At 33.6% G+C, this 17,544-nt stretch overlaps 1 protein-coding gene across 1 annotated transcript; it reads left to right on the forward strand.

Annotated features, from left to right (window-relative positions):
* The first annotated feature begins 523 nt into the window (after positions 1–523).
* Positions 524–9,272, forward strand: LOC127117534 (uncharacterized). Its single transcript, XM_051047585.1, has 9 exons — positions 524–1,034; positions 1,553–2,272; positions 5,681–5,776; positions 5,853–5,936; positions 7,018–7,252; positions 7,358–7,518; positions 7,907–8,185; positions 8,267–8,382; positions 8,910–9,272. Exons 1-8 carry the CDS (start codon positions 702–704, stop codon positions 8,315–8,317), a joined length of 1,959 nt encoding a protein of 652 aa, XP_050903542.1. The 5' UTR covers positions 524–701; the 3' UTR covers positions 8,318–8,382; positions 8,910–9,272.
* Positions 9,273–17,544: the final 8,272 nt, after the last annotated feature.

Here is a 17,544-nt window from a genome sequence, read left to right on the forward strand (position 1 = left end):
TTCTTTGTAAATAGTAAGATATTGTTGAAATCATATCCATAGTCATTCTAATGTGTGCCAAACTTCTACTTTAAGTGTGTCAAACTTCTACTTTTAAGTTTCTTATATTGAGAATCTTTCTATTAGACTTCTCGAATCTAAATATGATAACCCGAATCTTGTAAAAACAAAAATCAAATATCTTTAATTTGGTGTTCCAATCATTTCTCATCTTTAACATCTACAAACCTAACAAAATTAAGAAACCTTTAAATTTATTTCTTTTTCTCGCAATGTAAATATCGATCATTTCTCTATCTTTTCAAATATTCACTCCAAAAATAAAATATTATTATATAATTGATTAACTTCACCTCACTTAGCCATGTTAAAATTTAATAAAGAAAATGAAATAGTCGAAAACTTAAAGAAAAAGAGCGCCACTTTCTAATGTTACAAACTTCCAAATAAGTCAAAATTTAAGACTAAAATACACACTACCAATATCCATCTTCTAATATCCAAATCCAACCATAAATAAAAAAATTCTCACCTTTTTTCATATTCCCATCACAAGAAACTAAACAAATAAAAAGAAAATTAGAATTTTTAGATAAAAAATAAAAAATAAAAAATAAATTAGATCTCGGCGTCGTAGCTGTTGAATGTGGAGGTTATTCCGCCAACTCCTCCACCGTGCATGAGCTTCCTCCGCCGTCACCATGCCTGCTACTCGTCCTTCATCCGATCAAATCCTCCACCGTCTCTCCTCCTCCGAATACGAAATCAAGCTCAAAGCTATCAGAGAAGTTAAAAATCAGATTATCGGTAACCGTACCAAGAAACTCTCGTACATCAAGCTCGGAGTCGCTCCCGCCGTCGCCGTTGCTCTTGCTGAAGCAAACGCTGATTCCGATTCCGGTGCCAATCTTATAGTTCAATCGGCCGCTGTTCTTGGTAGCTTTGCTTGTGGCGTCGACGAAGGCGTTCACGCCGTCCTTGACACCGGAGCTTTTCCTCATTTAATTCGGCTCCTCTCCGTCGCCGATGAGAAGGTGAATTCGATTAATTGCAGAGTTTATTTTTTTAATTACTATCGATCTCTTGCCTATTTTATTTGATTAGGAATCTGTGTTTAAGATGAAAATGAAATTGCAATGCTCAGAATTGGTAGGATCTTAATTAGGTTTTGATGATTGATGTAATGTAATGATGTTCCTTTACAATTAAAAAAAAAGGAAATGCAGGTAAAGTTATTTGATGCACTGTTTATATTGGCATTGATCAATGTTAAATGCACATACACTATTGTTGTATATATAGTAGTTAGAACCTATGAAGCACGGATACTGGAAACAAGAAACTGACACGTCGACACAAGTAATAATTTGAAAAATAAATAAAATAAACAAAATCACAAGTGCCGGTGTCGGTTTCGGACACGAACATGAACACATACACACCTTTTTTCAGAGGTGTCGGTGCTACAGAGGTTAGAACAAGAACAGAACAAGAACAGGAAAGAAGTTGTATACAACTTAACACTAACAAACCTTTCTCCCCTTGGTTTCAGGTAGTGGATGCGGCTGCGCGCTCTTTACGAATGATTTATCAGTCGAAACTGGCTCCGAAATTTGATTTTCACAAGGAAGAAAACATGGATTTTCTTCTTTCACTATTGAGAAGTGAGAATGAAAATCTTACTGGACTTGGTGCAGGTATTGTTATTCATTCTTGTCAGACAAGGGATGAACAAAATATATTATCTGATGCTGGTTCTTTAGAGAAACTTATTAGCGGTCTTGATGGTTCAATAAGCCAGCGAGATGCTAGTTTAGAGTCCATAGCTACGATTCTTAAAAAGAATCCAGGAGCTGTCGCTAAGTTTGCGGAACTTCAAAATGGAAGAGCGCTGCGTTCTGTAATTGAATTAACCAAGGATCGACACTCTCGGACAAGGTTGCTGGCCTGCTTGTGCCTAATCTGTATAAAGAATTCTTCGTCGCGCGTTCTGCAAGACATAGCAATCAAAACCAAATTGATATATATTTTGCTTGAGCTCCTTGATGATTCTGGTCAAGTTGGAGAAGAGGCTTCCTTTGCTTTTTCGAGTTTAGTTGCTGGAAAGGAAGATATGCAGAAGTTAGCATTTGAAGCAAATGCTATAGACAAATTCTACAATCACTTGCAAAATTGTGATTTACATCCCAAACGTCTTGAAGGGATATTTCTAGCACTGGCCGATCTTTGCTCAAAACTGGAATGCTGCAGGGCGAGGTTTATGTCATTGCAGGTTTGTTGTTTCATTTCATGGACACTTCTAGCAAATTTCATGTATTTGTTACTAATAACCGTTTTTGTAACCCCCCTCCCCATTTCATATACAACTGCGTTCTTTGCTGCAAAAGTAACCGATGTAAAAAAGAAAAACCGCGTTCACATCAAGGTAGTTAAAATCGAGATTTATGCAAAATCGGAAAGGGGAAGTAAAATCGTAAATCGTGGAATCATAACATTAATTGTAAGATTATACAAAATTCTAAAACTCATGTTATGCATTTAATTTCATATATATGCATATAAAATAGCATTATAACCAAGGTTGTCAAGACCGAGATCTTGCATAAGATCAGGAGAGGATAGCAAGATCGTAAAACATAAGATTGTAATTAAGATTGGAAGATCCTACCCAATTATTTTGGTAAGATCGAGAAGGGTAGCAAGACTGTAAAATATAAAATCTTAACAAAAATCACAAGATCCTACTAAAACAAAAAATAATACTATATGTTTAAAATATTTTACACAATATTTTGGTAGGCAAGTGTATTTAGGAAAACGACCCTCTTTCATATTCTTTAGACATGTATGATTGTGTTTTTATATCTTATCATTTTCCACAATCAACATTTTTTAGACGTTAGGGACACATTTTGCCATTACTTGGTTTGCCATAAGCCCCTTATTTAAAACCAACCCTACAACTGAGATCTTTATTCTCTAAACCCTAAATCTAAAAATTCATCATTTCAAAAGGCATGCATTCACCGCCACCGGATCATAATTGTTGTGCATTTGCATTTGTCATCCTTCTCAGCTTGAAATGGTGGTGGCCGGTAAACGGCCAATTATGGCCAGAACTGTCCGGGATCGCGTAAAATCAATCATCCTTGTCACAAGGTTAGGATTTTGGAGCGATCTTACTACAAGACACAATTGTAGTTAAGATCTGGATCGTTGGTGGTGAGTGAGGTCGTAAAATCTTAAGATTTTAAGATCTAGATTGAGATTTTGACAACCATGATTTACTACGACAAGGAAAACTTTATATCACTTGAAATACTTGTGTAAATTTAAATTCATAAGCATAACTCACAAGTTATTTAAAACCTTAAATCACACTAAATTATAACTAACTCATTCATTAGCATAATCGTTTCAAAGATCATAAGATTATACAATTCAACAATTAAAATGGAGGATTCTTCTTGATTCCACTAAAATAGGATTATGCGTATACGCATAATCAAGCTGTCAAGATTGGGATCTTGCATAAGATCGAGATGAGATAACAAGATCGTAAAACATAAGATCTAACTAAGATCGAAAGATTCTACCCAATTATTTTTGTAAGATCAAGAGCGGGTGGAAAAATCGTAAAACTTAAGATCGTAACAAAAATCGTAAGATACTACTAAAGCGAAAATAATACTATATATTTGAAGTATTTTTACATGATGTTTTACTTTTGGTAGGCATGTGTATTAGTGGAAAAATGATTTTTTATCATATTCTTTAGATTCTATGATTGAGTTTTTGTACTTTATTACCATTTATCACATGAATTTGTTAGACATTAGGGACATAATTGGTCCATTACTTAGTTTATCATAAGTCTAATTTAAAACAAATTCTACGACTGATATGTTTATTCGCAAAACCCTAAATCTAAAACGTCATCATTTCAAAAGACATGCATTCTTCACTGCCGAACTGTAACTGTTGCACCTCTTCATCTTGACGGTGTTCGAAAAACGGCCGAACATGGCTGGAACTGGCCAAGATCGCTCATAATGATTTTACAATTCTTTTCACAATTTAGCTGCATCACACAATTTTTCTTGAGATCTGGATCGTTGGAGGCGAGTTAGATTGTAATATCTTGAGTTTTTAAGATTTAGATAGAGATTTTGACTACCATGATAGGGAAAGCATAATTGCAAAATCGTGGGATTTTACAATCAAATTGGGATTTTAACTACAATGGTTCACACAATCATATTGAAGGATGAGAGGTGACAGAGATGCATGGTCTGAGATAATAAGCAGGGTTACAAGTTTGGAATCCTGATACTAAATAACTTGAAGTTAGCTTTCAACAGAACGGTTTCTCTTTATTTTGTAGAACACGTGAGAAGCATTAAGCATATGTCTTCTTTCCCAAAACTAGATGGGCCTAAAGTTATTTTTCATATCAGTTTTAGTTTAAGCATTAGCCACTTTTAATGGGTTTTAAGGTTCAGTTTGAATTAGACACACTGGGTTTAAACTGTTATTCATTATTACTTTTCATTTGTGGTATATTTTACACAATTAAATGGGGCAAACTTTTTTTAAGTTTCATTAGCAATGTTAGCAGGAACGCGCGTCACCTCGTAACATCGCACGATCCTACAATCTTCCAAGCACATGGGATTGGGAGTGGCAGGATCGTTGCACTATCATAAAAATTGCAGCGAAATCAGGGTCATTTTGCTGCTGTATTTCTAGAAATCTGGCCCGTTATTTATTTTTCACAAAGAATCCTATTTTTTAATTGAAATTTGAAAGGGATCCGGGTCGGGTTCTGGAGAAAACCCAGAACCATGTTTTGTGCGACGGCGGTGATGTCCGAACTGTTTACTTTGTTCCTCTCAAGTCAACCATTAGTACATTAGGGTTTTCTAAGTGGGCCAAGCATGCCCAATTCCTCTCCTCTCGGTCTTTTCTTTCTTTTTCTAGAGGGCTTTGTTGTTACGGCCCACAGTTAAACTATATTTTTCTTCAACTGTACCGGTATCACTATTAGTTTAATATTATTAGTTATGGATTATTTTCTTTATATATCTTATTTTTATGGTTATGAACTTGGTTTGATTTTGTGATTTTGAGGTTATTTTCTTCATCTATGATAATTTTTATGCATGTGTATATAATAACTATATATTTAAGTATATACTTTTCCCTTATTAGTAGGATCTTACGATCCGTGCTAAGGCTTCTAAAACATACTATATTCTTGCTAGCAGCTCTTAGATTATGTGTAAAGAGTTTACATGTAAATAGTCTTTGCTTATATTTTCAGCAGAAACGATAAAACTGTGATATCCTGTTTACATACCACTTGGCTAATTACTTCTCTATGGTTTGTAAATTTGTAATGCAAAGCCTGGCACAAAGACTGAAATTTGACTACCTTTAACTAGATTGTTGACAAGGGGTTATGGTACTGAATTGAATACTGTTGATGATATAATTTTGTTGTTGTCTTTCATGGCACCAAAATTGTGTGAATTAATTCAATGTGTTTCTCTTCCAGATGCATGATAATTTTGTGGCTGCATAAGTATTCAATATTGTAATGGCAAAATTTGCATTGGTAAACCATGTACTCAGATACTAAGTCCACTTACAACTCGTATTACACCTTTTCTGAATACAGGTCTTAAATCTACTAATTAATGCCTTAACCCATGATGAAGCCAATGTGCGGACTGCAGCTTGCATTTGCTTAAAAACTGTCTCACGCTCAATCAAGGTATGCTACTTGTGACTAATAGGATTTCATATCTTTTATGTTATTTATAGCTTAATTCTCATAAAATGCCATTCAGAATTTGAGTGCAGGTTATTTCATGAATGAAAGGATTGTCATTCCATTAGTACGGCTTCTCTCTGATCTTTGCACTTCTGTCCAGGTACGGCTAATCATATTTATACTTTTTTTTCTTGTATTAAAGTTAAAGTTAGTCCTTTGTAGCTTTCTTTCATTAAGAAATGCATAAATTGATCTGCCAGTCGTGCTGAGTGATTGAAATCTAAACTTACAAAATCTGAGGGTTAAGTTAAAATTCAATTTGATATGTACCTTTTTAGATATATAATTTGGCACTATTCTCTTGCCTACTGTTCATGTAGATAAAGCTTGAAATTGAATTAGTTCCGAGATCAAGTGTTTTGCTTGACCACTTGGTTAATTAGTTAGTATGGTTGAGCGATATGCCATTAGGAAGGTGTAGCAACTGTTTTCAACATAATTTGAAAGACATGTTCAATTAGGATTTTAGTGATTCCTGTAACATTTGTGTTTATTTTTTGTACCACCACCCATCTTAAAAGTTACAATGTTTTATTTATGAAGTTGTCATCATTTGTCCACTCTTTGACATTTCTTGATAGTCTATTCACGATAATGCATGCTTGACTTTATTTTTTTTATAAATAATTTAGAGTTAGTACTAGAGATTGAAAGCTTAGGATTGAATTTGAAAGTATTGTAATTGATGCTGAGTTGGAGGGGCCGACTTAAAATGTTAATATCGGACTAACTGTTGGACAATGGTATTCATAGTTCAGCTGATCGGTTTTGATTGACTGTACTTTTTCTTTTAATGTTATTTGGGTCTTGTTGTCAAATTGGCATATTGTTGAATAAACTGAGCTGTTGAGCACTAGCAGTGTTGTATCTTGTGCTAAAAATGAGTGTATCACAAAGGCCATATATGTTGTCCAATTTATAATTTTATTAATGATAATTATAAGTTGTATCTTGTGCTAAAAATGAGGGTATCACAAAGGCCATATATTTTATCTAATTTATAATTTTATTAATGATAATTATAAGCTTTATTGGTTCAAACATGATCTCTTCTCCCCAACGCTTCATTTCTTTCCCAAAAGTTATACTTCCTGATTAACTGTATTTACAGAGATTTTACCTCATTAGTTCTTAGTTTTGTTAAAGTTAGTAAGCATAACTATTTCAATGTTCTCTTCCAGGTTGCAGCCCTTGGTGCTATTAGCAACATAGTAGTGGACTTTACACCAAATAAGTCAACATTCATACAATGCGGTGGCATTAAAGAGCTTGTCCATTTGACAAAGTCTATGGATTCGTCTTTAAGGTTGAATGCTGTGTGGTCCTTGCGGAACATGATATTTCTCGCTGATAAGATGTGCAAGGAAGCAATTTTTATGGAGTTGACTGCTTCTTCAGTAGCTAGCCTTATCTGTGGTAATAATCTTCTGCCATCCCATTTCTGATTAATTGGTTCTTGTCAAAAGAAAGTTCTCATTGGTCAGAAATAAAAAATTGTCATTCGTTCTGTATACTCTGCAGATCCCGAGCCTTCTGTTCAACACCAAGCTTTGGCCCTTGTTCGCAATTTTGTTGATGGATGTATGGATTGTGTTGAATTTGCTTTTGCTGAAAATGGTATCATACTGGATGCTGTTGGAAGGCAATTGAAAAAATCCTCAAGAGTTGAAATCATTATACAGGTGGGAAACAATTTCTGAAACTGATAATACGTTGTTAGAAGTTATTCATTACAATAGCCGTTGATATCCAAATTTGGAAAATGAATTATTCATTAAATTTTCCCAGTTTGCTCACCCATCCTTTCATAATATGTTTTAATGATACATCTATCAAGCCATAAATAATATTTGATATGGGTATGCAATTTCTGATGCTTATGGTATAATACAAATTAAAACTATTGTTGTAGTCGATTAATTAAAACTGCCTCATACCTACAAGTATTCTAAGATATCTCAAAAGCAGGTATTAAAAGTAAACAAAATTTTCCCCAGCAGGTGTTTGAAAACGAAAACAGCCATCAGATTGAAAATTTAGTCTTCATGCTGATTTTTTTTTCTTGTTTAGGGGATGTACGCAGTCAGCAATATTGCAAGTGGAAATGAGTTTCATAAAGAAGCCATAATGCAGCTTCTCTTTCCAGAAGAAGAAAGTGGATCTCACTCTTTCTTGAGTCAGTATTTGCACAACAATGACAGCCGTCTACGCACATCTTCTGCTTGGATCATAGTAAATCTCACTGCTCCTGCAAGTCCCGGTGCATTTGGCCGGATTGCAAAACTGCGCAGTTATGGCATTGTTTCTCAAATCAAGAGGATGGCCAGTGACCCTTGCATGGATGTTAAGGTCCTTTAATCTTCATATCAAGTTGTTGTTTTTTTAATACTTCCTCTTGGTCAATTTGTAATTTTTCTTTTGTTAATGCAGCTTCGAGCGCGAATTGCACTTGGGCAGATTATTTCTTTTGGCGATAGTTAAATCAATCAGTTCTTCCTTTTAGAGCACCTTATAAGTTCCTCCTTCTGCTTCCAGCTTCCAAAACGGTATGCTTCAGCGGTTTACTTCAACAACTTTGTCTCTCCTAGAAGTTCCTTTCTAGATATTATTTTAATAGGGTTACAAGCAAAAGTTATTATATATGCTGCTAAGAGTCTTACATTGAATGTTTATAAATGGGGCACTTATCTTATAAGGCGATTTTGTAAGATTGAGTTAGACCAAAAACCTAAATTCTAAGATATGCAATTGAGAAATGGAATTAAATTTGCATAAAGCTGGTTGTCGTTCTCTAAGAAGCACAAATACGTACACCTGACACGATATCGATACTGACATGTTGACACTAGTGATAATTTGAAAAAACAAATAAATTGAACGTAGTAACATGTGTGGTTGTCGGACCCTGGACACACCTTTGTTCACAAGTGTAAGTGCTACAATGGACACGCCTTTTCTTCCACTTGCTCTGCTTTGTTCTAGTGTGTTGTTTCACTTGAAGGTTTTTTAACATGTTCTATTCTATTCTAACGTGTCCAATTCATTAATGCTTTTTAAATGCTTCCATTTGCAGGTGTTTCAATTTGCTTTTATTTTTTTCAACCAGTCAGAGCAGTGTAAAGCTTTTCAATTTTGTAAGCACTCCTGACCCGGTTACCATTACCTTCCCCAAAGTCTATTATTTTCTTGTAAGTTGGAAGCTCAAAGTAGATTTACAGGCTATATAGCATTGTGCCATATGAGTAGAGTCAGTGTCGATTTTAGAACTTAGTTTCAACTTCATTGTGGTTCTGATGCAGTGACAAATAGTGGAGTTTTATGGGTAAGCAAAGTGCTGAGGGGTAATGCTTGAGGGTGTTTCTAGTTTTCGTGCGTATTTAGTAACTTGTAAACAAGCTTTTGTGGTTCATAAATTGCTTGTTCTCTTTTCAGTGAAGACAGATGACTCAATTTTGTTTGAACCTAAATAATGTTTTGTTTCTTACAGCTAAATGATGCCTTCTAAATGCGTCCCGGTGCATTTTCTGGTCATGAATATATATGACTGACATGACATGAGGCTCTAAACTATTTAAGCTATCCTTTAAGCTGAGCTTCTAATTCATCCCATAAAATTAGGGGCCGTTTGTATTGTGAGAACGTGTTTTATTTTTATTTTCTAAAGTTTTTGTTAATTTTATTTGCTTACAAATCGATAATAGATTCTTGAAGGAAACAATTGTGTGCATTTTTAAAAAACAATGAAAATGTTTAAATTTTTTTTTTATTATTTCAAAAAATGAGTCATCTTTAATTATCATTTTATCTTGTCCATCACAATTGTTTATTTTAGAAGATGGTACATTTTTTAAATGAAAACATTAACAAGTGCTTTTAAAGTTTTGTTTAAGTCAAAAATTATTATTTTTTGTATAGAATCTTTAAACAATGCCCTTAAGGCAATTGTTAGCTTGTTCTTTTTCAAAATTAAGAAAAAAAATTTGTTCTGACATTTTGATTGTTTTGAAGTAAATTTATACAATTGTTCATTTCAAATGTCTATTACATTTTTTTAACTAGTAAAATTAGCATAAATTTCATTTTTTCATGAAGTAGTTGTAGCCTTAGTTTTGAATGTGAATGCAGAAAAATATTGATTCATATGATTTAACTTGTCATCTTCCACTTTTATCTGACACCCCCTTATAATTTTAAAATTTCAAAAGTGTCTATTTATCAAGCAAAATTTATTTTTTCTTTCAAAATTTTCACTCTTATTAACATAAAAAAAATGAAATTTCCATACTATTTACAACATTCTCTATCAAACATTAATGAATATCAATTATTATAAGCTTGCAAAATAGTTGAATGGCTAAGTTGATAAACTCTTAGTTAATATATCTAGTTTTATAAACCTTAAACTTTTTTGTCCTGATATATTGAACAAGATTATTATTGGTATTAATGGTCTTATTGTCATCACAAAAGAATTTTTTAGGGTTTTTACATTTTTAAATCTTCTAGGATTTGTTTCATTCACAATAGTTCAAAAATTTCTTTTATCATAGATGTAAATTTCATTGCAGCTTGATTGAGTAACTATATTTTATTTTTGAATCATCCAAACAATTATATTCTCACAAAAGAAGGTAAAATAGTTTGATGTAGATCTTTTATCGCTTATTAAAACTTGCATAATCAATATCAGTGTAAGCGTAAGCCTTTATAGTGAGACTTCCACATCTTTTAAACAACGGATCCTCTCCATAAAATGATTTTAAGATATATATATATAACCTAATACGTGTTAAATAAATCATCTTTTTCATTAATATCTATTATAATTCCTTGTTAAGTTGATACTTTCTTTCTCAAGCCTTATCCTATAATTTTGCTAATAAAAATAAATGCATGTTTGCATTCAAGTTTTCCAGAATGATGCAAATGATCAAGCACACATTTCTTTTGAGAGATAAAAATGCAATGATTTGAGTAAATTAACCTCAAATCCCAAGAAATATCTTAGTTAGCAAAGGTCTTTCATCTTAAACTCCACTAATAATAATAATTTGTCTTTGAGTAATTGTCTCTCAACTAGATTATCTTGTAATAATAATATCATAAATGTAAACAAAAAGTATAATTGATTTTCTCCTTATAAATATTTGAATAATAAAGTATGATCTAATTTAATTTACCTATAGTCCAATCACACCATTACTTTTTTGAACCTTCTAAACAAGGCTCAATGTGATTGCATAGAAGGCCTTCTTCAATTGACACACTTATTGGTTCCATATGTGAGACCAAAGCTAGGTGGAATTTACATATACATCTTTTCGGTTAAAGTATTTTTTTACGCATCAAATAGATGTGATTCCTAATCAAAATAAGGAGAAAAAATAATAATATCCGAATAACATTCATCTTTTTTAATAGAGTAAATATTTTCTCATAATCAATGTCATATGTTAAAGTATATCATTTTTTCATTAATATTCCTTTGTAACAATTAAAAATATCATTTGAATTGTATTTTACAATATAGATCCACCGACATTCATTCGACAATCATCTTACGTTTTTATCTCTTGACAATCTTCCAATCCTAGGAAATGATTTTAGGTGAAGCCCACCCCTCTTGTTCTTATCTTAAGGGAATGAAGACTCTTGATCGGGTAGTTCCTATTCTCGATCATTTTAGGTGCGCTTGGACAATTAATTATTTAAATTTATAGCGCGAGCCCCACAAGTCCCATTTTTTAAGTGCTTTCATTTTCTCACCATGGAGTGACTTTGAGATATTATAGAACATGTTATACAAGTTATAAGTGTCTCAATACTGGATCATGCATAAATTGGTCGACCACATTGTCTACATGTATCAAATTCAATCGAGTATGTGCCAAGTAAATCAACTTTCTCAATAATATCTAATATAAATTCTTGTCAATTTTGACACATTCCTCCTCAAGGCTCATCCTATGATTTTTTTTTCAATGGAAAGAACTGCTGGTTTGCATCCATATTTTACCGTTTCCTACGAAATATCAAACTCATATTTTCTCTAAGAGATAAAGATGACTTACTTTGAGTAGACTACCTCAATTTTCAAGAAATACTTGAGCTATCAAAGGATTTTCATCTTAATCTTAAACTCCACTGATAATATTTTAGTAATTATCTCTCAATCAAATTATTCCTTGTAACAATAATATCTAAATATAAAGAAGAAGTACAATTAATTTTCTCCCTTTGAATTTTTGAAGAATAAAAGTGATATCATTGAATTTACTTATTTGCCAAACACACCACAACCTTTTTGAATCTTCCAAACCATATTTGATGTGATTGCATATAAGACCTTCTTAAATCGATTCACTTTGTTTGTTCAACCCGTGTGACCAAATCCATGCGGAATCTCCATATGCATTTCTTCCTCTAAGTATCCAGGTAAGAAAACACTTTTAACATCAAATTAATGTAATTCACAACCAAAATAAATAACGACAAATAATAATATCCAAACAATATTCATATTTTCCACTAAATCTCCTCATAATCAATCACATATGTTGGCTATATCCTTTTTTCTACTAATATACCCATGTAACTATTAAAGGTGTCATTCACAATATAGATCCACCTAAATCCAACCAACTAAAATTTTACCTTCTTGTTCTCAACAATCTCCCAAGTCTCATTTTTTCAAGTGCTTTTAGTTTCTCATCCATAATTTGAATTAATTTTTTATTTTCCAAATTTTGAACAAATGACGAATTTATTATTGAGTCAACAACTAAAATAAAACTTTAATATATTAGAGATATTTATTTAGAAGAGACAAATTTAAAAATAAGATATCCCCACGTGAAGGGACATGATATTTTAACCCTTTTAAAATCAAAATGTAAATAATCTGGGTCATTATCATAAGTATCATAAATATGATAATCACAAATAGAAAAATATTTGTTAATACTTATTTTCAGTTCAGATGATTTAATTTTTTCTAGAGGTTGAATTTCCTTCTTCTCTAATACACTATATTTAGTGTTGAATGTGTTCGTTCCTTCAAAATAGAAGACATTGGAGGACCATGAACAATTATAGATTCGGGTTCAAAAGTTAAAACATAAACTAGACTCGATATATGTAACAAATCTAGTTTATGAATGGTAACATGAATAGGTTCTCTAGAAAGGCTAAGACCAAAGGTCATAAACTAGGACTCAAAATCTAGGTAATTTTATGTTTCGCCGATAAAATTGAGAATGAGTGAAGTATGACACATTTTTAAGAAATGTGATTTCTTTGGAGACAAAAAAACTTCAATTAGGAGGATGATAAAATTTGTTCCTTCTCTCCTTATGTGCATAAGCTAGAAAGGTACACATGATTGCATATGGATCCAACTTCTTGCAATATTGTTTTTTAACATGAACAAACACAACATAACCAAATACACAATACTCATGATTCTTTAAGACGGGAATAAAAAGAAAAAGTGAAAGAATAAATTCAATAGGATTAAAATTACCTAAGACTCGAAAGGAGACCAAATTAATCGGATAAAAAGTAGTAAGAATTGCCTTTCTTCAATAAAAGGTGATGAGAACATGAATTTGAAATAGGAAAGATAGAGAAGCTTCAATAAAATTTTGATTTTTTCTTTATACGGTGTTGTTTTATTGAGGGGTGTCGACATATGAGAATTAATGGATAATTCCATATTTGCAGGTGAAGTTGGAAAATGCTTGATTGTCACATTCTTGATATTTTTCAAAACAAATTATTTTTATATCTTTTTCAAATTGTATTTTGTATCATAATATTAAATTAAATAAATAAATGGGGTACTTCTAATTTAGTACTCATCAAGAATACCAAAGTTACTCGATTACGATCATCAATAAAAAAAACTATTTTGTATAAAATATATTATATGTATGGACATATTCGCGAATATCATAATGAATAATATTAAATCGTTCAAGATTTTTTATTAAAATTACAAGGAAAAGAAATACATTTAGTTTTCTTAACTGTTGGTCAAAATAAAAGAGAGATAAAGAGAGTATGAAGGAGAAACAAGAAAAATAATAGTAAAAAGAAACAATAATGGTTATGAGAACTTTGAGGAGATGTTAAATGATAATCATTCATCTTTCTTGTTTTATTGGCTATAAAAGCCTTGTATCTTTCATTTGTAATCATCAGAACATAATTTCAATAAATTCTTTTAGTGTAATTGAGTTGTGAAATTTTTATGTGAGGAGAGGTTAATGAATTTATATATTTTATTTTCATTAAGTTTGTGTGCTTCCGCGTTAATTTGTTCTTCCACAAATTTGATAATATGGGGAAATTTTGCGTAGTTTCCTAACAACTGGTATCAGAGCTAGTTGGTTGATTTTTCTAATTTTTTCTAGTAAAGAAATTTTTAGAGACGATCCTGAGAAAATTAGATTTAAGTGGGAGTGATGGCTGCAGACGAAGGAAAAATGAAAATTGAAAAGTTCGATGGTGTGGACTTTAGCTTTTGGAAGATGCAGATTGAAGATTATCTATATCAGAAAAAGCTACATCAACCTCTCATGGAAACGAAGCCAAATTCGATGAAGGAAGATGAGTGGAACCTTCTCGATAGGCAAGCACTTGGCGTTATCCGATTGTCGTTATCTCGAAATGTTGCTTTTAACATTGCGAAGGAGAAGACAACCGCTGGTCTTTTGAAGGCTCTTTCAAGCATATATGAAAAGCCTTCAGCATTAAATAAAGTTCATTTGATGAGACGGTTATTTACACTTCGGATGACAGAAGACACATCAATTGCACAACATATCAATGAACTCAATATTGTAACAACCCAATTGAGTTCAGTTGGAATTGAGTTTGACGATGAAGTACGAGCATTGATACTTTTGTCTTCCTTACCAGATAGTTGGAGTGCTACTGTCACGACAGTGAGTAACCCGTGAGGAAGTATAAAGATGAAATTTGATGATGTTCGTGATCTGGTTCTCAGTGAAGAGATCAGGCGAAGAGAGTTGGGTGAATCATCATCCTCTTCAGTATTACATACATGGGAAAGAGGAAGAAATTCAACCAGGGGATATGGACGTGGTAAATCAAAGGACTGACGATCCAAATCCAGAAATCATCGTAGTTTCAATAATTCGAAGACTATCGAATGTTGGAATTGTGGAAAGAAAGGGCATTACAAAAATCAATGTAGACTCCCACCAAAGAATTAAGAGGTAAAGGATGAAGCAAATGTTGCTTCCACTTCAAGAGGAAAAGACGCGTTGATATGCTCTTTGGAGAATAAGGAAGAGTCTTGGGTGTTAGACTCTGGAGCATCCTTCCATGCCACTTCCTAGAAAGAATTCTTTAATATTTATGTGTCTGGAAACCTCGGTAAAGTTTACCTCGGTAATGAGCAATCATATGAGATTGCAGGTAAAGGTGTAGTGAAGATTAAGTTAGGTGGGTCTGAATGGGAATTGAAAAATGTAAGACATATTCCCGACCTGACAAAGAACTTAATCTCAGTAGGCCAGTTGACTAGTGAAGGCTACACAACAGTCTTTCATGATGATCAATGGAAGATTTCAAAGGGTGCAATGACAGTTGCTCGCGGTAAAAAGAGTGGTACTCTTTACAAGACAGCGGGAACTTGTCACTTGATTGCCGTTACGAAAAATGAAAGTCCCAATCTATGGCACCAAAGATTAGGCCATATGAGTGAGAAAGGGATGAAGATCATGCACTCAAACGGAAAACTACAAGGTCTTAGGTCAATAGAAATTGACATGTGTGAAGACTGTATACTTGGAAAACAAAAGCGAGTCAGGTTTCAGACAAATGGGAGAACCCCAAAGAAGGAAAGGCTTGAGCTTATTCACTCTGATGTTTGGGGTCCAACTACCGTCTCATCTATTGGCGGGAAGAAATACTTCGTGACTTTTATTAATGACCATTCCAGAAAGGTATGGGTATACTTTCTGAAATATAAGTTTGACGTATTTGAGGCTTTCAAGGTGTGGAAAACGATGGTAGAAAACGAGACCGGATTGAAGATCAAAAAGCTCTGAACTGACAATGGTGGTGAATATATAGACACCAAGTTCAAGAATCTATGTTATGAGCACGGAATCAGAATGGAGAGGACTGTGCCAGGTACGCCTCAACAGAATGGTGTAGCTGAGCGTATGAATCGAACTTTGACTGAAAGAGCCAGAAGCTTACGTGTCTAGTCAGGCTTACCGAAGCAGTTCTGGGCAGAGGCAGTCAACACATCAACTTATTTAATCAACTGAGGTCCATCAGTACCATTGGAGCATAGAATACCAGAAGAGGTATGGAGCGAAAAGAGGTAAAACTCTCACATCTTAGAGTTTTCGGATGTGTAGCATATGTGCACATTAGTGATCATGGCAGGAATAAGCTTGATCCCAAATCAAAGAAATGCATTTTCCTCGGTTATGGTGAGGATGAGTTTGGCTATCGACTATGGGATGATGAAAACAAGAAAATGATCCGTAATAGAGATGTGGTCTTTAATGAAAGAGTTATGTACAAAGATAGGCATAACACAAGCACCAATGAATCAAAATTAAATGACCCAGTTTATGCAGAGGTTGATGATATCCCAGAAAGTCCTATAATTGAAAATCCTCAATTAGAGGAATCAACTGAACAAAGCAGTGACCAACAGTATGACACATCAGAGACTTGTACTCCAACTTCTATATTGAGAAGGTCTTCTCGACCTCATGTTCCCAATAGGAGATACATGGACTACATGTTGCTAACTGATGGAGGTGAGCCTGAAGACTATGCAGAAGCATGTGAGACCACAGATGCTAGTAAGTGGGAGCTTGCAATGAAAGATGAGATGGAGTCTTTAATCTCCAACCAGACATGGGAACTAGTTGAGTTACCTAGTGGAAAGAAGGCACTTCACAACAAATGGGTGTATCGAGTAAAAGAGGATCATGATGGTTCTAAGCGATACAAAGCTCGACTAGTTGTCAAAGGATTTCAGCAAAAAGAAGGAGTTGATTACACTGAAATCTTTGCTCCGGTTGTGAAACTCAATACTATCAGATCAGTTTTAAGTATTGTGGCCAGCAAAGAGCTCTACCTTGAGCAATTGGACGTGAAGACTGCATTTCTTCACGGAGACTTAGATGAGGAGATCTACATGCACCAACCTGAAGGTTTCTTAGAGGAAGGAAAACAAAATATGGTGTGCAGATTAAAGAAGAGCTTGTATGGCCTGAAACAAGCTCCAAGACAGTGGTATATGAAGTTTGAAAGCTTTATGCACAAGGAAGGTTTCCAGAAGTGCAATGCCGATCACTGTTGTTTCTTCAAGAGATATAAGTCCAATTACATCATTTTGCTACTCTATGTCGATGATATGTTAGTAGCAGGTCCAGATATGGATGAAATCAGAAACTTGAAGATGCAGTTATCAAAGGAGTTTGACATGAAGGATTTGGGTCCAACAAAGAAGATTCTTGGAATGCAAATCATGAGAGATAAGCAAAGAGGAATTTTGCAGTTATCTCAGGCAGAGTACATCAATCGTATTTTGCAAAGGTTCAATATGGGCAATTCCAAACCGGTTAGCACACCTTTGGCAAGTCATTTTCGCCTATCCAAGGACCAGTCTCCTCAGACAGAGGAAGAAATAGAATTCATGGATAAGATTCCAT

Source organism: Lathyrus oleraceus, chromosome 2 (assembly GCF_024323335.1).
Source record: "Lathyrus oleraceus cultivar Zhongwan6 chromosome 2, CAAS_Psat_ZW6_1.0, whole genome shotgun sequence".
Taxonomy (NCBI): domain Eukaryota; kingdom Viridiplantae; phylum Streptophyta; class Magnoliopsida; order Fabales; family Fabaceae; genus Lathyrus; species Lathyrus oleraceus.

What these genes read in the sequence shown, in the direction of transcription:
- LOC127117534 (XM_051047585.1), top strand. Translation starts at nt 702, where the DNA reads ATGCCTGCTACTCGTCCTTCATCCGATCAAATCCTCCACCGTCTCTCC. An exon ending in TCTCCGTCGCCGATGAGAAG is followed by an intron (nt 1,035 to 1,552) that starts GTGAATTCGATT and finishes CCTTGGTTTCAG; the next exon opens with GTAGTGGATGCGGCTGCGCG. An exon ending in CTGTCTCACGCTCAATCAAG is followed by an intron (nt 5,777 to 5,852) that starts GTATGCTACTTG and finishes AATGCCATTCAG; the next exon opens with AATTTGAGTGCAGGTTATTT.